At 55.4% G+C, this 25423-nt stretch overlaps 2 protein-coding genes across 2 annotated transcripts in view; one reads left to right on the plus strand and one right to left on the minus strand.

The window, feature by feature from the left end:
• The window catches only part of DTX1 (deltex E3 ubiquitin ligase 1), a 33419-nt gene extending 18328 nt beyond the window's left edge, over positions 1-15091 (plus strand). The window contains exons 3-9 of the mRNA XM_035016713.1: positions 10768-10942; positions 11301-11462; positions 11740-11801; positions 12509-12667; positions 12771-12932; positions 13038-13127; positions 13785-15091. Of these exons, the coding sequence (XP_034872604.1) occupies positions 10768-10942; positions 11301-11462; positions 11740-11801; positions 12509-12667; positions 12771-12932; positions 13038-13127; positions 13785-14009 (1035 nt within the window). The 3' untranslated portion in view covers positions 14010-15091. The remainder of the gene's footprint in view (positions 1-10767; positions 10943-11300; positions 11463-11739; positions 11802-12508; positions 12668-12770; positions 12933-13037; positions 13128-13784) is intronic.
• Positions 15092-15620: 529 nt separating this feature from the next.
• The window catches only part of RASAL1 (RAS protein activator like 1), a 29375-nt gene continuing 19572 nt past the window's right edge, over positions 15621-25423 (minus strand). The window contains exons 14-21 of the mRNA XM_035017046.1: positions 22461-22598; positions 21762-21906; positions 20371-20543; positions 19143-19280; positions 18923-19058; positions 17999-18119; positions 17093-17169; positions 15621-16841 (exon numbers count right to left, since the gene is read on the minus strand). Coding sequence (XP_034872937.1) covers positions 16702-16841; positions 17093-17169; positions 17999-18119; positions 18923-19058; positions 19143-19280; positions 20371-20543; positions 21762-21906; positions 22461-22598 — 1068 coding nt within the window. The 3' untranslated portion in view covers positions 15621-16701. The remainder of the gene's footprint in view (positions 16842-17092; positions 17170-17998; positions 18120-18922; positions 19059-19142; positions 19281-20370; positions 20544-21761; positions 21907-22460; positions 22599-25423) is intronic.

Raw genomic sequence — 25423 nt, forward strand, 5'->3', positions numbered from 1 at the left:
TAGAATAGAATAGAATAGAATAGAATAGAATAGAATAGAATAGAATATGCAGGCATATATCCTACATAGTGATCGTAAGAATTGGTCCAGGAATGTTTTGCATCACTTTTACCATGTGTTCAGTGGATTTCCAGGTGAAGTGGATTTCTTAGTCACTGATGAACTTTGTGCAATCCAGTGTTTCAGAGCTGGCTGGGAATTACTCAGCTTTTATTGCTCAGTATTAATTCTCCAAGTATGTACCGTGGGTGTGTGTTCACAGAACTGAACAAGACACGTGGGGCCCAGAGTGATGGGGAGACAGACATACAGCAAGTAAATGAGTAAATGAACACAATCGCTGGAGAGAGAGGGAAGTGCTTGAAGGTATGGGGACAGGGTGGTATGATCGAGAGGGAATGAGGCGGGGGTCAGGGAAGACCCCTCTGAGGAGGTAGCCAGATCTGGAAAAAGGCTATTCCAGATTGAGGGAATAGCATATGCAATTCAGCGGGGCTTGGAGAACATGGTACATTCAGGGAAGGACATCTCAGGTAGTGGCCCTGCAGGTGCAAAGGGGTGGGGGTAGGAATGTGGCCAGCAGGTTCTGGGGACCGTACAAGGATGGAGGTTTCCTGCTGGAACAGTAGGTGCTGAGAATTTTCCCAAATGGGGGTATAGAGCGAGATTGTGTGGAGCCTTAGGGGAGCCTGGGCTTTTTGCTACCAACAGTGGGGAGCTATAGAGTGTGCTTGAGCTCAAGAGGGCTATGGGGAGAAGAAGAATTTCTCCTTGGGAGTGCTGTGCTGATCATTGACCATGTCCTCCTGTGACCTGCTGGAACTCCGTTCTCCCAGCCATGCACCCCTACCCAGGGTGTACTGGGTGTGTACTCCCCCTGGGAGCCGTTTGTTACCCTCTCTGAGAACAGACATTGGCCTGGAAAGGGGGGGTGGAAACTGTCAAGGGCTTTCTCACCCCTCCCCAGCCATGCAGACCCTGCCCAGCCAGATAAGCCTGTGTCAGGCCCCCTCCCCTCCCCTCCAAGGAACCCCAGCTAAAAATACTCTGTGTGGCTCAGAGTGGGGTGTGAGCCCAGGACCTGTGGGGTCTGCCTTGGAATGAGGGGGTGTGAGGAAGGCGGGTGGGGGTAGCCAACCCTGGTTCCTCCCGGCTGAAGCCTCTGTTGCCAGGGCACAGCCTATGAGGGGAGGCAGATGGGGGTCTCTGAGGAGCCAGGCAGCCAGCCCCCCAGGCTTCGCCCTGGTCCCCCACACCCCTGAGCCCTCATGGCCTTCCACATGGTCTCTCTGACTCTATGTTTATGTGTCCAGTTTCCTCTTTGCGAGGACAGCAGTCCTAGATTAGGGCCTGCCCTAAAGTCCTCAGACCTTATTCTAATCCCCTCTGCGAGGACCCGCTCTCCAAAGTGTCCGAGGCACTGGGGGTAAGGACTTCAACGTTGGAGTTCTAGGGGGACACAGCTCAGCTGATAACAGTATCTCTATGTATGGGTCTCTGTGTCTCTCTGTCCATCTGTCTGTCTGTGGTTCCCCTCGGCCACCTTTCCTTTTCCTTCCTGCCCCCTTCTCTGCACTTCCTTCTGTCCCACAGGACTGACACAGACTCCGAGTCCAGTCCTTTCCCGGCTGGGTGACCTTGGGCGCATGGCTTCGCCTCCCTAGCCTCAGTTTCCCTCTCTGCCAAACGGAGCTAAAACCACTGCCACTCATGTGTGGCGGCTCAGCAGGGCCCATGGCATGCAAAGCTTTAATATTGCCCGCCCCGTATGATCACTTCCCAGCCGCATCTCAGCCCCGGGTGGGGACTAGGACGGGAGAGGGGCCCCGACTTGCCCAAGGTCACACAGCCCGTGGGGCCACAGCGGGCCCCTGGCCTGGGTACTTTTCCACTGCCCCTGTGTTGGGGCAGGGAGCCAGCTGGCAGTCCGGGCCTGGGGGACACACAGGGGTGGGGGAAGATCCGCCCTGTCTCCTGGGAGGGCAGCGTCCAGCACTTTGGAACGGAGCTGCGGGGCAGACTCAGAGTTTCCACCCCACGTGGTGGAGGGGAGAGAGGGGACAGCTGCAGGCCTGTTTCCATTTACTGAGCACTTGCTTTGTCCCAGGCCTCATTTCACGGCCTCTACACACATTGCCTGTCTGAATGCCCACAGAAACCCCACACGGCGAGTCCGATTTTCCCCACTCTTCACATGAAAAAACAAGGCTCCGAAAGGCTGACACTTGCTCAAGGTCCCCCAGTTGGGTGTGTGATTCGAAATTCCCAGTCGGCCAGGGTACCGGGGTGCCCTACCCCCCTGCCTGTCCACCCCAGGTTTCCTGCCAGGGTCCCAGAGACCCGGCCTGATTGCACAGGGCGTCAGCCCTGGGGGGAGTGGCCGGGCCCCGCTTCGGCCCCCTGCCTCACTGTGTGACCCCAGTGGGACTCATTGCCCCCTCTGGTCCCCAGTTACTGCACCTGTGATGCGGGGCCGCCGTCCAGCATGAGGCCAGATGTCAAAGTGCCTGTGTTTCTGAGCCTGCACGCACCGTCTACATGGCCCGCCAACAGCAGGAAGGGGTGCTTCTCCCGTTCATCCCTAGCAGGCTTGCACACCACGCCAACCTGAGCGGTGCCCTAGCGATGCCCCCTCTGGTTCTTCATGAGCCTCAGAACCTCTTCTGTTTGCTGGCTGCCAGTGGTTCCTTCTTTCGCCAATTACTTGTCTATTCCTTTTGCTTATCCTTCTCTTGGGCTGTTTATTTCTTCCTTATTGATTTGCACATGTTCCTTGTGTGTTAAGGGTCTTAACCCCTTATCTGTCGTCTTTTTATCTGTCACAGTTTGCTGCTTCTTTTGACCTTCTTTATGGCCTTATGTTCACCTGTTTTTAAATGAATTAGCCCATATATATCGAGCAACTACTGTGTGCCAGGCGTTGTTTGGGGCCCTGGGGATGCAACAAAGAAAAAGCAGATAATCCCTCCCCTCCCGGAACCACAGTCTAGTGAGAGACAAACAGTAAACGAAATAAATAAATTCTAGAATGTGGTCCAGAGAGGAGTAACTACTGCTGAAGGAACATAAAGAGTGGGCAACACATAAGGACTGATGAGAGGGATGTGATTTTAAATAAGGAGGTCACAAGAGGCCTCCCTGAGAATGTAACATTTGAGCAAAGACTAAAGGAGGTTAAAAAGCAAGCCACGCAGAGAACTGTGGGAAGAGCATTCCAGACAGAGGGAGCAGCTTGTGCAAAGGCCCTGAGGCAGGAGCAGGCCTGGTATGTTTGAGGAGGTCGGTGTGGCTGGAGAGGCTGCAGGGGGTGAGGTGGGGGGTCAGAGATGAAATGGGGCCAGTCCTCTAGGGCCCTGAGACTGTGGGGGGTCTTGGGCTTTGATTCTGAGTGAAATGGAAGCCCATGGTGTTGTCAGCTGCGGAGAGACAGGTGTGACTTTGTTGTAACAGGTTCCCTCTGGATATTGAGAATATGCTGCAGGTGGGGCTGATGCAGGAGGCAGGAGCCCATCTGGAGGTGGGCTTTGATATTGTCGGTGTGTTTGAGTGTTTTCCTCCTGTTTTTTACTTCCACAGTGATTTTACGTTTTTATTTTAAAGAATTCAAATTTGGTTCTTCAGTTAATAGATATTACATTTCAATGCTTCAAAACCAACAAAAGTACTGAAAAGTACACCATGAAAAGTCTCACCCTCACCGTGTCCCCCCATCGGGCCTGTGGCCTGCCCACCCTCCCCCTTTTCCTGGCCTCACTGGTGTGCAGTCTCCCCTCCCTCCAAGCGCCTCACCACAAGGTCAAACCAAACACCCCCACGCCCCAGACCTGAAGCACTTCCTGCCCTGCTCCCTGGGAGGCCAAACCACACACTCCTGTCTGCATGTGGCTGCCCCAGGCCGTGGGAACCGCCAGCCCAGCCCTCCCCTCCCCTCCCCTGCCCGGGTTCCCCTGACAGAGCCCTGCTCTAGGGGGCTGGGAGCCCAGGGGGTTAAATGAGAGTGATGCTCTCCCCCATCGAGAGGCTTTCCCCCAGGCCTCTCGATAAATCTGGCCCTAAGTGGCAACCAGACCCCCAAAAGTCTCTCTAGGGGACTTTTCACCCTCTATTCCCTAGGAGTGGACAGGGGCAGGGATGAGAGGTCCCATCGGACAGAGGGGAAACTGAGGTCCACAGAAGCTCAGAGCTTGTCCAGGCAGATTGGGGAAATGAGCAAAGGCCTCCAGACAGCCGCCATTGATGGCCTGTGGTTTTGCTGGGCCTGGGGAGCACCCTGGAGCTCACTGTGATGTCCTCAGCCCCAGGCCCTGCAGAGCGGGGTGGGAGTGGAGACTTGGCTGGCCTCAGGTACAGGTGGAGGGGGCACTGAATGGGGGCAGGTGAGGGGAGCAGGCCCAAGGAACTTGGGGGATCCCCAGGGGCTGTTCAACTTCCTTTTCCCATGACATGGCGCTCTCACTTCTGCCCGTTACTTACCCATTTGGAACCCAACTGACTGAAGCTGGAGCCTCCCAAGGTCCCCGAAGGGACCTTGAAGATTCTGCTCAGCTTGAGAGTGCTGTGATGGATTAGTGATGTCTGCCACAGGTAGGAGACAAGGAGTAGTGGTTTGCATACTCAATATTGTTCTTGCCATCCATTTACAGATAGCCCTGGAGAAGAGGAAGGATTTTTTTTTTTTTTTATGAGACAAAGGAAGAAAGGAGGTAGGGGAGACCTAGACATATTGAGGTCCTTAGAGTTGTGCCTACACTAGAACTCTTTTGAAGTACCAGGTGTCCTGACAGCCCCTGAGGCCAATCAGGGGATCTGGAAACCATCACCGAAAATGGGACATGCCTGGCGTCTATCCAGGGTGTGGCGGCAGGGGGCAGACAGGGAGGCCAGATGTGGGCAGAGGGATGGAAACACAGTTGGCCTAAAGGGAATGTCCATGTGGCTTCCTTCTTCCCTGGGGTCCTGAACTCCCCTTTATGCCTGGGATAGAGAGAGGGTTAGCCAGAGCAGGCACATGGGTCCACTCGTATAGCTGCTCATGCAGCCTACCTGGGCCTGAGCCAGCTCCAGGGTCCAGGTCAAGAACTTCAGCCCACCTGTAGGGTCCGGTGGGCTCAGAAAGCTTGCTCAACTCCAGATGGCCCCACAGATCCTCCTGGTGGGGTCAGCCCTGGCCTCTGACTCAGAAGCTCCAGGAACCAGTGCCAGGTGCACCACTAACCAGCTGGGTGACCTTAGTGAAGTCACTTCCCTTCTCTTGGCCTCAGTCCCATCATCCATAAAACAAATGACAAACAGATTTCATCTCATGCACCATCTCTGCTTGAAAGGTTACGTCTTCCAGGAGCATTCTTGAGGAGGAGTCTGAAGTTGCATTTTGGCTTAGTAGAAAGGAGTGCTGAGATCGATTGGTGATGCCTGCCACGGGTGCAGGATTGGTAAGAGTACTACACACGCCATGTATCTGCCATCCCTGCCTCAATCTTGTCTTGCGGGGGATGTTGGTATTAGAACTGCTGTTTCTAAGGGCACTATGGGTTCTCTGAAGGGACCACAGAGCTAGCGGGCCAATTTCTCCTTTGGTTCAACTCTTCCATTCAGTACTTCTTGAGAACCCATTTGCATGGAGTTTCATCTGCAATCCTAGGGCCCCAGGGCTGGTTCAGACACATTTCTAGAAGCTCACAACCTGGCGCAAGAGATAGAAGTGGAACCATAAAACCAGAAAGCAAGATAAAATGTCTGTATCCTAAAGAGAGAGAGAGAGAGAGAGAGAGAGAGAAACATGGTCCCTTGGGAATTAAAAGGGGGTGGCTATGAATCCACTTGAGGTAGATCAGAAAAGACCTCAGGAAGACAGTGGCCTTTGAACCTGTCTTCAAAGAACAGATGTGAATTGGGAATAGATAGTAGGGACAGGCAGGAGGAACAGTGTGGCAGAGGTGCCCAGGCAGGAAAAAGGCAGGGAACAGTGTGAGGAACAGCAGCTAGGAAAATCTCACATTATCTCACCCTGCCTTTGAGCATTGCCTTCCAACCAGCATAGATATGAAGCATCTCTGCTCTTCCTTGGCAAGGAGGAAACCTAAACACCCCACCCCTCTTTCCCAGACTAATCCCGGGGGTTTTTCTCTCAGACAGAGCCTCCTGCCTGGGCCGCTAAGCCATGGTGAGGGAACTTGGTTCTGTCATATGGCTAAGAGCACAGACTCTGGAGTCTGACAGCCTGGGCTGGAATCCTGGCTCTGCCACTGGCAAATTACTTCAGCTCTCTGCACCGGAGTTTTTCACTCTCTGTAGACGGATGTCACAGACTTTGGGGTACGATTAGATGAGGGAGTGAAGCAGGACAACAGCATCGGACCCATAGTGAGTACCTGGAATTTTTGACCAGGGAGAACACCCCACTGTCTGTCTCTGTGTGGCACATTCACTAAGACAATTTCTGTGCAATGCCCGGGTTCCCCAAAACCTAACCATGAAACCTCTGCCCCAAGTGGGATGTGGAGGATTTCTGGGAACTTCTCAGGGGATGTTTGCTTTGGCTGTTGGGCAGGATGCCACCTGAGTGTGAGTACCAGCAGAGAAGCTCCAGGGGACTAGAGGCCGCAGATGGTGTTTCTCTGGGACACCTGCTTCAAGGCTCACTTCAAATATGTGCAGAGAACCCATGGGGAGAATGCACCTGAGCATGTGCTCGTGAGTCACCTGCTCAGAATGTTCCCACCAAATTCAGCCTCCCTTTCTTCATGCAACAAGTGTTTATCAAACACCTGCTATGTGCTGTATACTAGGGTTGAAGTCAGGTGGTCAAGGAAAGTCTCTCTGAGGAGGTGAACTAGGAGAACCATTCAGCATCTGGGGGGAAAGCCTTGGGGCAGAGGGCACAGCAGATGCAAAGGCCTTGACAGGGGACTATGCTCCATGGGTTAGAGCCACAGCAGATGTGTCCAGAGAAGAGAGATGGAACGGGTAGGAGATGAGGTCACAGAGGCAGGGAGGGCCTGGTCAGACCAAAGACTTTATAATCAGGTCATGGTTAGTGCTAGGACAATCAATCAGTCAATAAGGTAATGCAAAGACAGAGATTTCTCTGGAGTAAAATGGTAGGGAAGGTCTCTGATAAGGTGACATTTGAGCATAAATCTGTGTTAAGTGAGGGACCAAGGCGTGAGGATATCTGGGGAAGAGCATTCTGGGAGAGAGAGATCAGCAAGTGCAAAGGCCCTGGGGTGGGAATGTGGCTGGTGTGTTCGAGGAACAACACGAAGAGCAGGGAGGCTGGGGTAGAATGGGTGAGGGGTGACCACAGGGGAAATAGAGTTCAAGGGGTAGGTATTGGCTATCTCACATAGGGTAAGGAGGTTGGCTTTTACTCTGAGCAAGGTAGGATCTGTGTGGGGTTGAGGGCAGAGGAAGAACAGGACCTGATGCAGAGGTGGGAAAGACAGCAAGAAAACCAGCATGGCAGTGGGACCCATCTCCACCTTGGGGTGGCCAGGCCTGTCTTCTGGGCAGAGCAGATCTCAAGGGGGCCTGATGGCTTCCTACTACCCTTTGTCAGGCTGGGCCCCAAGAGGGTGGAGCAGAGAGTGCAGACCGGCCCCCCTTCCGGGAGGCCTGCGGGCAGCAAACTCTTGTCCAGGGCAGGAGGATGTGCTCGCTGACTCGGAGGAAACAGTGCGTCCCACATCAAAAGGGGGCCCCGGGTGGCTCCCACGCTCGGGCATCGTGGGAAACCTGTCACCCTGGGTTCTCTCAGGGGGCCTGCAGATTCAGAGAGGCTGGGGGCTGCCTTCACACTGTTCCCTAGCTCATGATGAGTAAATAAAAACCAGCCCCACTGTCACACCCTATCCACAACCTTCCCAGGAGCAAGACAAATTTTTGTAAATCGGGCTCTGTGGTTTTTAAGCGTTGCCAGAAATTGTAGGGCAGCCGAGATTTAGAAACCTTCCCTTTCTGAGGTGCCCCCCTGCCTAAATCCCGGGCCAAAGACTCAGCAAGACCAAGGTCATGAGCTGGACCAGATGCTGGACATCAGATAGACCTGGGGTAGCGAACTGTCCTCACTGATTAGCAGAGGCTGTGCTGAAGATTCTGCTCAGCTTGAGAGTGCTGTGATGGATTAGTGATGTCTGCCACAGGTAGGAGACAAGAAGTAGTGGTTTGCATACTAAATATTGTTCTTGCCATCCATTTACAGATAGCCCTGGAGAAGAGGAAGGATTTTTTTTTTTTTTTTTATGAGACAAAAGAAGAAAGGAGGTAGGGGAGACCTGGACATATTGAGGTCCTTAGAGTTGTGCCTACACTAGAACTCTTTCGAAGGACAGGACAGGGAAGAGGAGAAGCTTGAGGTACATGCCCCTTTGCTTTCCCGTAAGAGTAGGGGAAGGGGTGAGATTAGGTGATACCCTGCAGGAAGGTCCTGGAGGATTATGACAGGCCCCAAGAGGGTCAGATGGAAACTCAGCCCCATCTCTTGGGTCCCAGCAGGCTGCTAGAAGGAGGAAATCCTTCTCCACTCACACCCCTGCACCAAACGATGAGCTTTGCATGTTTTAACTCACTGAACCCTCACAAGACTTTATCCCCATTACAGATGGGGAAATTGAGGCACAGCACCTTTCTGCACACACACACCTCAACTGACCAGGTGCTGGGAGTCCCATGGTACCTGCCCGCCAATAGCAGCCCCCTCCGGGGCTGTGTTCAGTGCTTCAGGCCACCAAAGTGTTCAATGACCCCGACTCTGCTCCAGACACTCTCCACACCCTCAGAAGGCTCTGGGAGGAGTGCCGCAGGGGACCCAGATTAAGTCTGTGTTGCTGAGCAGGCAGAGTGGAGAGGCTGTGTGCGGTGATGGGTGCATAGGACTCTGTGCAAAGTGTGGGCCTCCCCAGCCAAGCAGCTGTGTGTCTGTGGGTCTGCACGTGTCCCATGTGCAGTGTGGCTGCAGGCGCTGGCTTCTCTTGTCTGATGGCATGCCCTCACGGCGTGTGCATGGGTGCGCCTCCACGTGTAGTGTTTACCATGCAGGAGTGTGTGTGTGCGTCTGAATCCGTGCATGTTTGCGAGGGGTGTGTTCCCTGAGATCCGTCTGTGTGTGTCTTTGGATATATGTGTGCATGGTAAGTGTTCCCTAGTGTGTTGGTGTGTTTGTGGGTCTGCGTGCAAATGTTTGTGGCTTTGTGTTCCCCACGCACATGTATTCTGTGTCTGTGTCTGGGGAAGGAGCTTCCTGGGATGTGTGTGTGTGGGGGGGAGGTACCTGTTCGTGCAGTGTTCTCCATGTTATGTGTGTGTATCTGTGTACTTGTATGTGTGGTGTGTGTACTTGTATGTGTGTCATGTGTAACACTTGTATATGTGTGCTTGGAAATAGAGTGCCTATTCCCCAGGAGTGTGTGTGTGTTTCTGGATCCACCGCAGCTGCGCCCAAGCCTGCCAAGTATACCATTTGCTTAAAGATGCTTCCAGCCGGCTGCCCGCGATCGACTGTGCCTGCCAGGGGCCAGTGACCGGGCAGCCCTGGCCAGGCTCAGACCTTAGCAGGAAGGCAAAGGGGGTGGTAGCAGCAACTTCCCCAGCTGTCCCTGCCCCCATCCCTTCCTGCACACCCTCCTGGCACGTCTCCCAAGCCCCTCTGGCTCCCCTGGCTTTGAGAACGCACGTCTTCATTGAGACTTATCCATCCAGCGCTTCAGCAGCCAGACCACAGTTCACTTATGTAACCCAGCGCTGAAGTTGTGAAGCCTCAGATGGGCACGGTATGCAGATTGCCGCAACCCTTCTCATTCCGCCCTCCCAGCAGCCCTGGGGGTGAGGTATGACTATCCCCATTCTACAGATGAGGAAACAGAGGGTCACAGAGGTTCAGTGACTTGCCCAAGCTTGTCACTGCAATACTTTGATGGTTTCCTCTCCAAGGGGAAGGGAAGATACACTGTGACTCAGTGGGCTGAGGTGCAGAGAGGTGAAACTGCTCAGCCAGGCTTACGCATCAGTGGGGTGTTGGTGATGGGTACTGCCTTTCAAGTCTTTATTAGGTGCCAGGAATTCTTCTGGACCCTTGATGTGCAGAATTTCATGGACTCCTCACAGCAAACATAAGGACGGTGCCATTTTACAGGTGGGAGGCGGGCTTATGAGAGGTACTGTGCTATGTGACACCCAGCCAGTTAATGCTTGAGCTGAGATATGAGGGCAGCTCTGGCTGATTTCAAAAGCCAGAGCTCTTTGGTGGGGGCGGGCAAAGAGGGGAAGCAGGCTATGGTTTCCTAAGGCCTCTTCATTTGAAGAGGGGCAATGCCTCAATTATAGGAACTGACATCAGTAGATCTTCGAGAGGGGAAAAACATGTTCATCGCAAAATGTCTTTGGAAAACCTGGATTTATCATTCCTAATCACATTTCTTTATGCAGGACTTATCAGAGCCTTCAATGTGCTCATATATGTTGTGAATTTTCAAGGAGACAGTGAAGTGTTTCATAACTTATTTGATCCCCGAATGCCTCTTTCCCAGAACCTTTTATGGGGAGAAATGTTGGAATGGCTACATCATCACTCACAGTTGGGTTTCAGGCACAGTGGCCAGTAGAAGGGAACTGTTGGACCCCAAGCTCTTGCAAGGGAGGCGAGCTGAGGAGTGGGGAAGAAAGGAGTAAGTCTAGGGATCCATTACATTATAACTGGGGCAGAGATCCCAATCACATCCCGCCCCATAATAGAAGGGTGTCTATATCCCTGGTGATCATTCTAAATGACGGGGACAGGCACAAAGAGGTCAGAGTATGCCCAGGAGTCAGAATGCAAACCAGGATCCCCTGATCTTCTGGTGTGTGGGGCTACAGTCCAGCTGCGGCCTCTTTTCTCCCCTCAGGGTCCCCGCGCTCCCGGTGAAGAACTTGAACGGTACCGGGCCGGTCCATCCGGCCCTAGCAGGTGAGATCCAGCCCTGGAGGGACAGAAGGGCGGGGCCCACGAGGAGGCGGCCCCACCTGTCCGCCCTGTGACTCCGCCCCCTGGCGGTCTGGTGGGCGGGGCCCAGAGGAAACGCCCCTACCGCTGGACCCTGCCACTAGGGAGGGCGAGACGCTCAGGAGGCATTCCACTCGGCTTCCACCCGCGTGGGGCCCAGGGGGCCCCTGGCGCATCCTGACCTGAGGGCCCCAGGATTCCTGGGCCGAGCAGGTGGGCGGGGCCTGGGGGAGGCCTCTGGCGCCCGCCCAAAGGCGGGAGGACGGGGTGGGCGGGGACCAGGTGGGCGCCACGCCCCCTGACGGCCCCGCCCTCTCCCCAGGGATGACCGGGATCCTGCTGTGTGCGGCGGGCCTGCCCGTGTGCCTGACGCGGGCCCCCAAGCCCATCCTGCACCCGCCGCCCGTGAGCAAGAGCGACGTCAAGCCCGTGCCCGGCGTGCCCGGGCTGTGCCGCAAGACCAAGAAGAAGCACCTCAAGAAGAGTACGCCTTCCGCGCCGACCCTGACCCCACTAACCTAACTCTTGACCCCAACTCCTCGGACCCCAACCTCCAATTTGTTCTTAGGACTTAGAACTCCACCTCCATCTCCTGCTCTCAGCTCCCTTCCCCCCGACCCCCTCTGCCACCAACTCTGATTGCAGCCACCGCTGAAAGGTGACTCCTGCCAACCCCTCCCTGACCCCTGATCCCATCCTGAGCCAAGCCCTCAGGGGGAGATTCTAGGCACCCTCGAGCCTACCCCGCTGTGTCCTTGCAGGTAAGAACCCCGAGGATGTGGTCCGAAGGTACATGCAGAAGGTGAAGAACCCGCCCGATGAGGTGAGCCCCCGCGGGAGGGTCCTGGCCTGGGCAGAGGGGGCAACCTGGCTTCCCCAGCCCCTGACCTCCCATCCTCTACACCCTCTCCCGTGTTTCTGTGTGTCACAATCTCTCCTCCCAGTTTGGGGGTTCACCTTTTCTCTCTCTCTCTTTTTAAAGATTTTATTTATTCATTGAGACAGAGATACAGAGAGAGAGAGATCATGAGCAGGGGGACAGGCAGAGGGAGAGGAAGAAGCAGACTCCCCACTGAGCCAGGAGCCCGATGTGGGGCTCGATCCCAGAACCCTGGGATCATGACCCGAGCGGAAGGCAGTCGCTTAACCGACTGAGCCACCCAGGCGCCCCAACGCCTTTTCTCTTTTATGCAATGTCTTCTGATAAACAGGTTTAATAGAATCACGTTTCTCAGTCTCCTGATGAGTGACAGTTTTCGTATCTTATTTTCACCCGTATTTTCCACCCCATGTTTAAGTTTTGCTTTCTATAGTTAAGCCTTTAATCCCTCTGGAGGGGGGTGCCAGGGAGCCCTGTCTTCCTCTGCCATGTATCTGCATTCAGTATATGGGAGTGTCCTCTCCCTTTGCCAAATGGGTACCGGAGGCTGGGGCAATCTGCCACCCTTGGGGGCTCCCAGGGGCAGCGCTGACCTGAGGGTGTCCTGCCCTGGCCAGTCCTCAGTGTCCCTTCTGTGCCCCCGCCCGCAGGACTGCACCATCTGCATGGAGCGCCTGGTCACAGCATCCGGTTACGAGGGCGTGCTTCGGCACAAGGGCGTGCGGCCCGAGCTTGTGGGCCGCCTGGGCCGCTGCGGCCACATGTACCACCTGCTGTGCCTCGTGGCCATGTACTCCAATGGCAACAAGGTGGGCCGCGCGGGCCAGTGGGTGGAGCCAGTGGGTGGGGCGCAGGCGGAGGGGCGGGGCCGGGATACCTGGGGGCCTCACCAACTGCCTCCCCCCGCCCCAGGATGGCAGCCTGCAGTGCCCCACCTGCAAGGCCATCTATGGAGAGAAGACGGGCACTCAGCCGCCCGGGAAGATGGAGTTCCACCTCATCCCCCACTCGCTGCCGGGCTTCGCTGACACCCAGACCATCCGCATTGTCTACGACATCCCCACAGGCATCCAGGTGAGCACCCCCCCCTTCCCGCCCCTCTGGCCTCAACTCCTCTGAACCCTGCAGAGGCCCCCCCACACCTGTCCATGGTTCAAGCACCTGCTCCCCTCCCCACAGGGCCCCGAGCACCCCAACCCAGGCAAGAAGTTCACTGCAAGAGGCTTCCCGCGCCACTGCTATCTGCCCAACAATGAGAAGGGCCGGAAGGTGGGTGCCCTGAGGGTGCAGAGGTGGGGGAGCTGGCCAGGGTCCCCCTCACCCCCAATCCCTGTTTCCTCCCTGCACCAGCATCGACCACTACCTCCTAGTGCGAGTCCAGCCCTGACAGTTGCTTCACACCCCCCATCTCATTTCCAGCTTGGTGAGGTCAAGGTCTTGACCCCATTTTACAGAAGCCTCAGACAGGGCAAGTGACTTTCCCAAGGTCACACAGCTAGTAATTGGGAGAGCCTAGATTTCAACCCAAGCAGTCCAAGCTCTTCACCACCACACTCCGGATTGTCGGCTTCACTTCCTGTTTTTCAAGAGAAGCCGGATCTCCTGATTTTCATGTAAAATCTCCAGGTTTTTGAACATTGCCAAAGAAGTCACAAAATGGCTATTTAGTAAACCAGACACAGCTGAGGGCCTTCAATTTGAGACCCAGATGAAACAGGCAGATAACCTGGAAAGAGCTCTTACTGGGAGTCCATCTAGGGAAGTGGTCATGCTGGGCGGCCACTGGTAATGTTGCAGGCTTAGAAAGCACAGTGTGGCCAGGGAGGGAGGGAGGCTGGGCTGGGGGAGGAGGGGGCTCCAGCCACAGGGCGGGGCTGCCCGGGCCCTCCCCTCACCCCCGCGCCTGTCCTGGTGCCTACCCGCCAGGTGCTGAGGCTGCTCATCACCGCCTGGGAGCGGAGACTCATCTTCACCATCGGCACGTCCAACACCACGGGAGAGTCGGACACTGTGGTGTGGAACGAGATCCACCACAAGACCGAGTTTGGGTCCAACCTCACAGGCCACGGCTACCCGGACGCTAGCTACCTAGACAACGTGCTGGCTGAGCTCACAGCCCAGGGCGTGTCCGAGGCTGCAGCCAAGGCCTGAGGCCGGAGGCTGCCCACCTTCCCTCCTGCTTGGCCCCCTGGTCCGGCACTTGCCTCCCTCCGCCAGGTGTGTCCTGGTGGCCCAGGTTCAGGGCTGGGGAGGAGCCTGCAGAAGGAGCCAGAAGCTTTCTGGAGATGTGGCTGGAGGTAGTTGGAATATGCTGGGAGGATGGCAGGCCAGCCGGCTCCGACTTGTAGCTTCCCGAGAGGGTGGCAGAGAGAGTACCAGGAACCACAGCAACCTCCCTACCAAAAAGACAGAGCCCCACCCCCTCATGCAAACACACGTGTCCTGTTGAACACATGCACGCACACCCACGTGCCTCTACTTAACCCCAGACTGGGGGGGAAGAGACAGAAGACCCCTGTGATACCCCATATGGATTCCCATCTGTGTCTCTATCATATCCGTACAGCTTGTCTGCAGATGGGATTCAGGTCAAACACCTGGGGCCCTGCTGGGGCTTCGAGGGGGAAAAGGGCCCTTGGGAAGCTTAGCCTCCCCCCCCATCTCTGTCACCCATCTCTGCCACCCCCTGATGGGCAGTTGTGGGCCCATGGGGTAGAAGCCCCAGATTAGTCAGCAGGTTAGCAAAGGGGCAGGCCAGAGAGAGGGGGACCAGCGGGATCTTATTTTGTGCTTGTGTCTCTTCATCCTTCTGGGACTCTGACGTCCTTCTCCCCTCCCATCCCCAGGCCTTATGTCTGTCCCAGATAAAGCACTGTTCTCCTTTCCTCCCCACCCCATCCTCTCCACCAAATCACTCCCAAACATCAAGATCCAAAGGCTGAAGCTTCTGGCTTCAGGAGCAAGATGAGGAGGCCTAGCTTAGGCCAGCAGGTCTAAAAAGCAGACCGGACAGCAAAGAGTCCATTTCCCTTTCCTTGGGAGTGGGCAGTGGGGTGGCTGATGGTCTTGGCCAACCAGGGGCCTGTTGCCCAGGCAACTCACCAGCTCCGCCTCTGTTGATTGGCTGCCACGGTGGAAGTCAGCCAAGATTTAAAGGGACGCAAGCAATTGCTCTTTTGAAAACCTACCAGTCCCACTGTGGGTGGAGAAATAAATGGTCTTTCTCCTCCTCACTCAGTCTTTTCCTGCCAAGAGGGGTGGGGGGGTGGGTGGCTCTGTTCCTGGGGGACTCTGGCCCACCCCATCGGGGAGCTTACAACAAAATGATGACCCCAGGACCATTGCCCCTCTCAGCCTTGGGCAGCAGGAGATTGAGGGTCCCCATAATTCTCTTGTCTTGGGGTACGCAGGGAGTGTGAAGGTGACAGAGGCAGGCCCTCCCAACCCTAGTCCCCAAGAGGGCAGGGCTGAAGGTGCTGTTCTCAAGCAAGGCACAAGACAATGCACACAGCTGCTGCCCGTCACAGTACTGGGAATGAGGGACTTGGGCTGGGAGCTGAGAGCCAACGGGAAAACCTGGAGGAGCTGGGATACACCGTGACTGGCTCCTCGAGCCCCAGCCCCTGCCCTACGGCAGGAGGGCCCGGTTCTGTCTAGGGACAGATCCCAGGATCTGCAACAAGCTTCCCATCCGCTCGGCAGCATCCCAGGATGCTGGGTGGCTGTGGCGGATGCTGTGGCTCCAGGCGACCCCTGCTGGCCACACTTGGGATAGCGCCGCATCTTTCCGGGTCCCCCTCATCTCCAGATATGCTTTGGTTTTTGTCCCACACTCTAGTCACACGAAACCAGAAATGAGTCCTTGGAGGCCCTTCCAGTTCTGCCAGTTGGGTGTTCCCAAATATTTTACCCTCTATGATTCATTCTCAAACAAAATCTCACTTCAAACCTTACTATACATAATTGCCCAGCTCCATGATCATCAAATCCTGTGTTCGACCATATCACCGGGGGATCTTGTTAAAAATCCTGATCCCTGTACCCACACTCCCTCAGATTCTGATTTAGTAAATCTGGGTGGGGTCCAACAATCTGAATTTCTAGCAGACAACCTAGGGGGTGAGTTTTGGACCACAGTCTAAGAAACCCCTCCCTGGCTCCCAAGCCAGCCCCGTGGAACCCAGTTTGACAACCACACATCTAGACACTCCCTCCTTATTTTATACAGCATGAACTGAGGCTCAAAGAGGGGATCAGAACCTAGCCCAAGGTCTCCCAGGATCCAAGGATCTGAGTCTGGCACACTGGGGTCCAAGCCTCCGTTATTCCCGAGGGAACCTGATTCTGGAAGCTTGTGGTTAGGACTCTCAGCCAAGGCAGGGTTCAGGAGGATCAGTAAGGTTACACGGATTGGCAGACATGAAAACAGGAAGGGCTGAGCCTCTTTAGTGCCTGTCTGGGGCAACAAGGCCACGTGGGTATCGGGGATTCACGTACAGCTGTATCCAGCAGCTCAGGACCAGGCTGGCTTGGTCGGTGTGGGCAGAGGCCAGTCTGATTTAGCAGAGACCTTCCACTGAGCTGAATGAGTCGGACTCCTTATCCCATCCACGCCCATCTGCCTCAGCCCAGAGACTGAGATTCATTCAGTACAAAGGCCAGCCCCCCGCCAGAGGGCTTCTATGCCTGGGGTTCTGGACTTAGGGCACAGAGACTAGGAGATCTCCAGAAGCCTCTACCCTACAGCATCAACGAGGTATAGGACAGCCTCAAGGGGCTGGGGTGCACTGAGAAGGGCCCGCTGGCTCCTTCCACCTCCTTCCAGGCTGGCTCTGGCATCTCCTCAGTGCCCAAGGGGGCCCAGGGCTGCCTTCTGCTGCTCCCGCTGCTGGAACTCTTCATGGGCTCTGTCCAGATCTTCGAGCACCTCCAGCAGGTGGGCGGCTGCCTCTCTCTGCCGGGCCAGGGCATTGGGACAGGCCCCTGTGAGGGAGACAAGGAGCCACGGGGGATCAGCCAGGCCAGGGCGGGCTGCCATAAGCCAGACCCCACAGCTTTCTCAGGCTCCAGGCTGGCCCTATTCCCTGAGGGCCCACACACTCCGTCCCGCCACTCACCACACCTGCTGGTGAACTGCGAAGGGGAGAGTTGTGGGGAAGGACATAGGAGTGGGCTCAGCAAGTTATGGCAGGGGACAGAGACGGCGAAGAAAGGGGACCTCCTTAGCCCCTTACCTTCCGTGGCCCCAGAACTCTTCTCTGCATCTGCCTCTGGGCTTGAATCTGTGTTGGGATCCTCCTGGAATTTCATCCTGGAAGTTGAAAGGGAGAAAGACAGGTTGGTCCCTGATTCCCAATCTTGGTCTCCACCCCAGAGATTCTCTGCTGGTTGCAGGAGACGTGACTGGCTCCCACTAGTCACCATCACCACCACCACCATCACATCAAATACTTAAGAGTGCCAGACACTATTATAAACCCTTCACATGTATTAACTCATTTAAGTATCACAAAAAATGTATCCAAGGGAGGTACTTACTGTTGGATCCATTATACAGTCCAGACACAGAGAGGTAATGTAACTTGCCTAAGGTTGCACAGCATAATAACTGTTACCGTGTATTGAAAGCTGTGACCAGGCATCTACAAAATGCCTCACCTGTATTAGCTCATTTGACCACTCAGGACAACCCCATGAGGAAGGTACCGTTATTATCCCTATTTTTCCGATGAGGAAACGGAGGTACAGAGAGGGTAAGCAATGTGCCCGAGATCACACAGCCAGTAAGTGGCTAGCCCAGAATTCGAAGCCAGGCAGGCCAGCTTCAGAACCCACTCTAGAAGGAGTTGGAAAAAATCGGTCACTGAATAGGGGTGAAGCCCACCAGGAAGGAAAAGGAACGCATCCAAGGCCTGTACCCATGTCTCAAGGGACCCGGATATTAAAAGATCCCAGACCCACTTCTGCATTGGGGCCTGCCTGAGGACGCCTCCCAGTCCCCCGCTTGAGCCTGCACACCGTGCACCGGGAAGCTCAGCTGAAGCGGACGGAAAGAATGAATGAATGAACATGGGAGGCCATGCTGGGCAGGTGGCCTGGCTGGTCATCGCGGGGGAAGTGGGCTGGGCAGGGGCACCCACCTGAGCTGGTCCCGCCCCAGGAGCAGCCGCCGATACACCATCTGGATCTCAGCGTCGGGATCCAGCGGGTCGCTCCAGTCCCCCAGGGTGACGGCCGAGTGTGTGCGGCTACAACCAGCAGCTGAGGGGGACACAGCGCCATCAGGACTGCTTCCCATTGCCCCTTCCAAAAGTCCCCACGGCAGATGGCCCCCAAGCCCCGACCCTTCTGCCTCTAAAATCCCTCTTCCAACCTACTACTTCCATCAAGCCCCACTGCCTCCATCCCGCCCAGCAGAACGGTAGCCTCACCTCCCTCTAGCCTCCTCCCACAGTCCAGCCTCCAGCCACGCAGACCCTTTTCAATCCTTCAGCCCCCCCTGTGCCACCTCCAGCCCTTTGCCCGTGCTCTTTGCTCTGCCTACGACCCTTCCTTACCCCATCCCTGTCTCCAACTTCGTTGCTTAACGCCTCCTTTTCTTAGGTCACATCTAAACAGCACCTCCTCCAGGAAGCCCTCCTTGATCTCCTACTCTGGGGCTGGGTCAGAGGCATGCTCTGGAGTCTCAAAAGCCTCATTTTAGTACTTAGAAGACTGTATTACAATTGTCTGGTTCTTCACTTGTCTTCCTCCAGAGCAAACCTGATGTCTGTGTACCACTAGATGCTTGGCACATAGTAGGTGCTTAAAAAATAATACCTCACATGTAATGAGCACTATGTGCTCAGCAGTGTTCTAAGGGCTTTGTGTATATCAACTCACTCAATCCTCCCAACAACCCCAGGAGGCAGGTACTGTCATCAACCCCATTTCCCGCTTCAGGAGACTGAGGCATACAGAGGTTAAGTAACTTGCCCCAGGTTGCACAGCAGCCAGACGAAGGTGGGACAACTGCTGATCGACAGGTGGGGAGGACGGAACCTGGGCCCACCCTGCCCTCTCACCTGAGCGCTCAGCCTGGAGGCAGCAGGTCCAGCGCGAGCTGCGGAAGGCACCCGGGTGGCAGGTGGCCAGCTTGTCCGGGTTGGGGGCACTGGCCTTGCGCAGAGCCGACAGCCACTGGTTGAGCTCGTTCACATTCTGCAGGGAGCCCAGGGGTGCGGGGGGACAGTCAGGGGTGGGACCCTAAGGGACGCTCTCCACCCCATCCTTGCCATGCCTCACCTTGCACTGGAGGTAAGTGGTGTGCAGCGTGCTGGTGGGGTCCTGCGTTACCACCTGCATCACGTGCGGCAGCTGGAAGGCGCCCTCGTCCACGCGCTCCACGGCGCGGATGCGCGACACCGGGATGGAGGAGCGCATCTGGGAGACAGGCCTGTCGCTGCAGAGTGGGCTGCAGGGCAGGCTGGGGCCCGGGGTGGTGGGGCCCAGGGACAGCTTTCCTTTGGAGGCGTGCCTCAGGGGATGTTCCCTGAGGGTGTGTCTGTAATCTGGGTGCATGACCCCTGTCTCGAGCACTGAGTCCCCCAGACCTGCCCCATCACCCTCGAAAGAAGCGCGGACTCCCCTGGGCACCAGTGTCCATCACTGTCATCCATCAGCACAGCAACCCCTGACATGGCAGATGGGAAGGGCTTTCTAGCACTCCACATTTATCACTTTACACCAATTTCTGAGGCCGGGTCTATGTGCTGAGGAGGAAATTGAGGCACAGGGGGATCCTTGACCCTCCGGAGGTCACTCAGCTAGTGGAGCCAGGGTTGGAAACCAGGGACTGGAACTCTAGACTCTATGCTCTGCTGACAAAGTGGGAATAATGAGCAAGCACACCCTGTCCAGTGTTAGATATCATTCACGGACGTGCAGGCACAGAAATGCATACACACCAGCAGGTGCCTGAGTGGCCACTGGATTTCAGTGGCAACCCCATAAGAACAGGGATTTTATGTCTTGTTTACTGCTGTATGTCCAGTGCGTAGAACACTGCATGGTATACAGTAAGCACTCAATAAATATTTGATGAATGACCGAGTGAATAAATGCCTGGTATGTGTGCCCTCCAGGCAGGGACATCTGAGCGAACAGATCTAATTTTACGTGGTAGGATAGCGCGTGGGCATTGGCCTGCGTGGGAGCATCGGAGGGCGGCTAAGCATTGTGTGTCCTGTGTGTGTCCACACCGGGGGGCGGGGGGGGGGTCCGGACCACCATAAGTGCACATTCTGAAGGACGTCTGATGGTGTGGGGCGGGGGGCTGGATGCCTGTGTCTGTCCTGTGCCCACACTGGCCCAAAAGTGGGAGCAGAGCCTGGCCTGAGACTTTGGACTTGTTGAGTCCTTGCCCTGTCCTGGGCCTCAGTTTTCCCCGGCTTACAGAGAGGCAGCTCAATGAGGGAGGCCACTGCTGGAACCCCCTACCCCACCCCACCCCTGCTGTGGGCAGGAGGCCCACCTGCCACTCAGGACTCTTGGAGTAGGAGAGAGTCTCCCCGCTGAGCCAGAAGTAACGCTTCTTGAAGGCAAAGCGTGTGGCCAGGCTGGCGGGCTCCTCTTTGCGCTTCAGCAGGTAACCTTCACGAACAATCACTGAGGGGGCCACCAGGGCCCTGGCTGGGCCCCCAGCCTCTGGGAAATGGGGAGAGAGGGGACAGTGAACCCCTCATATGCAGGCTCAACCTGCCCTGTCGGTGTGCCCAGGGCCTCTGTGGATGAGCATGACTCTCTGCCCCCCCTAGAGGCAGGAGGGTGAACGACAGGACGGCTGCGGGCTCCGCTCCCTCCATTAGGGAGTGGATCATTGAAGGTGGGGCGGGGAGCACAAAGCAGGCGTCCAGCATCCCTCTCCTGAAGCTCTGTAGACAGTGGTGCAGGCAGCCAGTGGGGGTGGGGCGCGGGGGGGCTGCCTCAGGAAGTCAGTCCAGGGAGGACCTGGGATCTAGTCCCCCCTGGGGGGTCCCTCCCCAATGCCACAGGGACCCTGCCATGCCACAACCAGGGCTCCCCATTCCAACAGGTTCCTCCTATGTGACTTGGACCCAACTCTCTCATGCCCTGAGCCCTACAATGTAATACAGACTTAGCCCCAGCTCTTCTGCTTAAAGCAGTCCCAGGCTCCATTTCACTCCCCATCAAAGCCCAGCTGCCTATGAAGCCCCCACACAATCTGGACCCCACCTCTCTTTGTGCCCCCTCATTCACTCTTCTACATTGGCTCCTCCCTGTGGCTCCCCATTCCCCACCTCAGGGCCTTTGCACATGCTATTCCCAGCCTGGAATACTCTTCCCTGGGATCTTCATGGCTTGCTCTCTGTCCTCCTTCAGGTCTTTGCTCTAATAGCACCCTAGTGAGGCCATTTCGGGCCTAAAAATTCAACCTGCCACCCCTACCCCAACATTCTCTTCCCTCCATTATTTTTTCTCCCTACACGATCACTCCCAAACATACTATATTATTTGCTAACTCGTCTTGTTTATAGCCTGTGGTCCCTGCTAGAATAAAACTTCCACTAGAGCAGGAATTTCTTCTGTCTTGTCCACTGCTGTTTCCCCAGCACCTGGAACACTGTCTAGCAAGCACTTGATATTTTTTGATTGCGTGCACACCATGCAACAGCACCCACACACATCTCCACATTGGCTGGAATAGCCTGGAGGACAGGGCCTGAGCTCTGTTCATATCTGGGACCTAGCACAGGAGGGGCCAGGAAATGTTAGTAGACTAACTAGCTGACCCACACAGGTCCATAGTCTCAATGCTGGGGGGGGGCGGGCGGGCGCGGGAAGGGCAGGTCCTGAGGGTCCACAGAGTGACAAGCCAGATGTGGCAGGAACACAGGGACTCACCCTCCTCCTCATCCACATCCACCAGCTGGTCCAGGAAGTGTCTCACACGTGAGATACTCTGCAGCAGGAAGGGGTGGAGGGGGGCCATCCATAGCTCCTTGCCCTGGCCCAGCTGCTGGCCCAGGTTTCCGATGCTCTGCACAGCCTGGAGCAAAGAAGCAAGGGATGCCAGGGCCAAGGTCACTGCAGGGGAAGGGCTGTCTGTGGACCCAGAACAGAGCCCCTGCATCCTAACTCTCAAATCAGTGCTCAATGAAAGGGGAAGACTCATAGCACCTGCTTTGAGCAATATCTACCCCTCCCTATGGAGATATGCACCCCCAGTGCCCTTATTCTGTTCCCTCCGGAGCCCAATTCCCCTACCCAGGACTGCCTGATCCTATCATGCATACTTTGAAGCCCATCAGAACCTCAAAATATGGCCACTTTGCAAAGGATGGTCTAATTCACACTAAGGTGTAAATGACTACTAGCCCGCTTCCCACTTTCCTCCTGGAAGGGTAGGGTTTTCGTTTCAAGAGACGAAATTAGAGAACATATGAATGAATGCCTTCACAGTCCAGATGGAAGGCTAATGGGTGTTTCAGGCAGATTTCTCTGGGTGTCGTTTGGGTCTTCTGTCAGTTTGGCCTTCCAGCTCTGTTCCTATGCTTTTCCCAGGCTAAGAACACCCAGGATGTGAGACTCCACTTTCAGCACCTTGGCAAGCAGTAGCAGTGAGCGGCTGGTCTGGGGATCTGCATGCTGGTCCCGGAGGTCAAACAGCTTCGGGGTGAGGATGGCAGGTGCAAAGAATCGCAGGAAGAGAAAGCCACTTATGGCCAGGTACTTCACATCCTGCCAAGAGAAGCAGCAGGTGGGATGAGCCCCCAAGGACCACTTCCCAAATGGGGAAACTGAGGCGGCAAAGACTATAGATTGGTGGTGCAAGGGGAAGTGGGACTGGAGATGGGCTAGGAGACCACACTGGTCTGCCAAGATGGTTTTTTCTCTCTGGACCTCAGTTTCTCCACCTGGAAAATAGAGTAACAATCACAATCCTGCAGGACCAGCTTTAGCCCAATATCCTCAGAATCTGCTTTGTGCCAGTCACCGTGCTAAGGGCACAGGCCTATAAAGGAAGCAGCATCATTATTCCCCTTTTACAGATGAGGAAGCAGAAATTCAGAGATGCCAAGTGACTTGCCCAAGGTCACACAGCTGATGGGTAGAGAAGGCAGAATTCAATCTCCTAATCTATGATTTATTATATTGATAGCACCATGCCAGATACCTCTCCATACATTTGTTTAGTTAATACTCACCCTGGGAGGAGGGATTCTCTCTGCATTTTACAGAGAAGGCCACTGAAGCCCAAAGAGAGGTCACCTGCCCAAGACCACACAGCTGTAAATGGCAGAGCCAAGATTTGAACCCAAGCAGGATTAGAGCTCTCAGCTCTTCCTCACACCCTCCTGCATTCGACCCTCGCTACCGTGCAATGCTTGCTGAGCGTCAGGAACTAATCCGAACCGCTAACTGTCCCATGGAGTAGGTACTATTGTCCCTGTTTTCTGGATGAGGACACGGGCTCAGGAGTGAACCCAGGCCGGCTGGCTCCTGAGGCTGTCCTATGGGCACCCCCCAGCCCAAGCCTCTGCCTCCTACAAACTGTAAAGTGCGGTGCCCCCCTGTGTGAGTCCCGGCCCTGGCCCATCTACAGGTAAGGCTGGTGCCCCCAGCGCCAGCAGAGACAACTCAGGGAGAGGGTGTGCCTTTACCCTGGGTGCACCTGGCTTTCCCCGAATCACTCCCCGCCCACCTTGCACACTTGCCCGGCTATATTTAGCCCGAGAATGTGCTCCAGTATTCATTTAGGGGTTGTATTCACACTTGAGACAATACCCTCCCTGGGTCCGTGCCAACTTCCTACGGCACGTGTGCGCTGACAGGGAGCCCTGCCGACAGAGGGTACCCAACACCGCCCAGGAGGAGGATCTCTGCCCCCACCTGCCCTCATCTGGAACCTGAGTTGCCCCCAAGGCCACCACACCTCCCCCCCACCCCCCACCCCCCGCACCTGCCATCTTCCAGGGTAATTTTAGTCTTTGACATCATCTCTTAGACTTCCTTTCTTAAGCAGGAGGAACAGGTGTCAGAGCGGCAGAGAAAGGAGTTCCCCTGGGTTTCCATGACCCCATCCACCCTCGCGGGCCTGAGAAGGTCCCTGCTCCCTGCCCACGGCCTCTGCCCACCGTGGGAGCTGAGAACTGCAGGGCACTCGGGTGTCACACTGGGTCCCCCACAAGGGCCAGGCTGTCTAGGGAGCTGGCCTCCCCGCTTCCCTTCCCGCCTCCCAGCCACAGCTGTGTCCCACTTAGCACCTGCAGCCCAGGCGAGATCCTGGCAAAATGGAGCGTAAATCAAGCAACATCCCAGTTTGGAGGCCCAGAACTCACTCCTCAGTGGGGGGCCGAGGGGAGAAGGGAGAGGCCCACGCTGGGAGACCAGAGGCCTCGCTTTGAGTCCACAACCCTTGGCCAAGGCTCTTTACCTCTCTGGGCCTCAGTTTCCCCACCGGTAAAGAGAACGTGGGGAGAGGTGTGGCGTAATCAAGGGCTCTTAACTCAAGCTCTAGGGACTGAGCTGTTATATCTCCAACATTTAGCAGGTCTTAGATTTTTCTGCAAAGTGACCCCCGAGTCGTGTTTCTATTACGTCAGCACTACCTAAGAGCCTGATGTGATGTCATTTGTAAGGTAGGACAAAAACGGCCACCTGGGGGCGCCTGGGTGGCTCAGTGGGTTAAGTGTCTGCCTTCGGCTCGGGTCATGATCCCGGAGTCCCTGGATCAAGTCCCGCATCAGGCTCCCTGCTTAGTGGGGAGTCTGCTTCTGGCTCTGACCCTCCCCTCTCTCGTGCTTTCTCTCTCTCTTTCTCTCTCAAATAAATAAAACCTTTAAAAAAAAAATGCTTTAAAAAAAAAAAAACAGGGGCGCCTGGGTGACTCAGTTGTTAAGCGTCTGCCTTCGGCTCGGGTCATGATCCCGGGGTCCTGGGATCGAGCCCCACATCGGGCTCCCTGCTCCGTGGGAAGCCTGCTTCTCCCTCTCCCACTCCCCCTGCTTGTGTTCCCTCTCTTGTTGTCTCTCTCTCTGTGTCAAATAAATAAATAAAAATCTTTAAAAAAATAAAATAAGGGGCGCCTGGGTGGCTCAGATGGTTAAGCGTCTGCCTTCGGCTCAGGTCATGATCCTGGAGTCCCAGGATCGAGTCCCGCATCGGGCTCCCTGCTCGGCGGGGAGTCTGCTTCTCCTCCCTCTGACCCTCCTCCCTCTCCTGCTCTCTGTCTCTCGTTCTCTCTCTCTCAAATAAATAAATAAAATCTTTTTAAAAAAATAAATAAATAAATAAAATAATAAAATAATAATTAAAAAAACCACAGCCACCCGGAAGGGATGCTGACCATTAAACCAGGGGGGCTCCGATGAGTAACCCACGGGCGAGTCCAGCTGCAAACACATAACAACTGGCTCAAAGTGTTGTTGTGTTGTTGTTGTTAGGTGAATCAATGCCAACATTTAAAAAAATAGGAGACCTCACATAAAATCCAGCATGTCGGCTCTAGAAAATAAACTCTCACGATCTGGCAGTACTGGGTCTGCATTCCTACATGGCAATGA

The sequence above is a fragment of the Mirounga leonina genome, unplaced genomic scaffold, assembly GCF_011800145.1.
Source record: "Mirounga leonina isolate KUSES-001 unplaced genomic scaffold, KU_Mleo_1.0 Mir_171, whole genome shotgun sequence".
Classification (NCBI taxonomy): Eukaryota; Metazoa; Chordata; class Mammalia; order Carnivora; family Phocidae; genus Mirounga; species Mirounga leonina.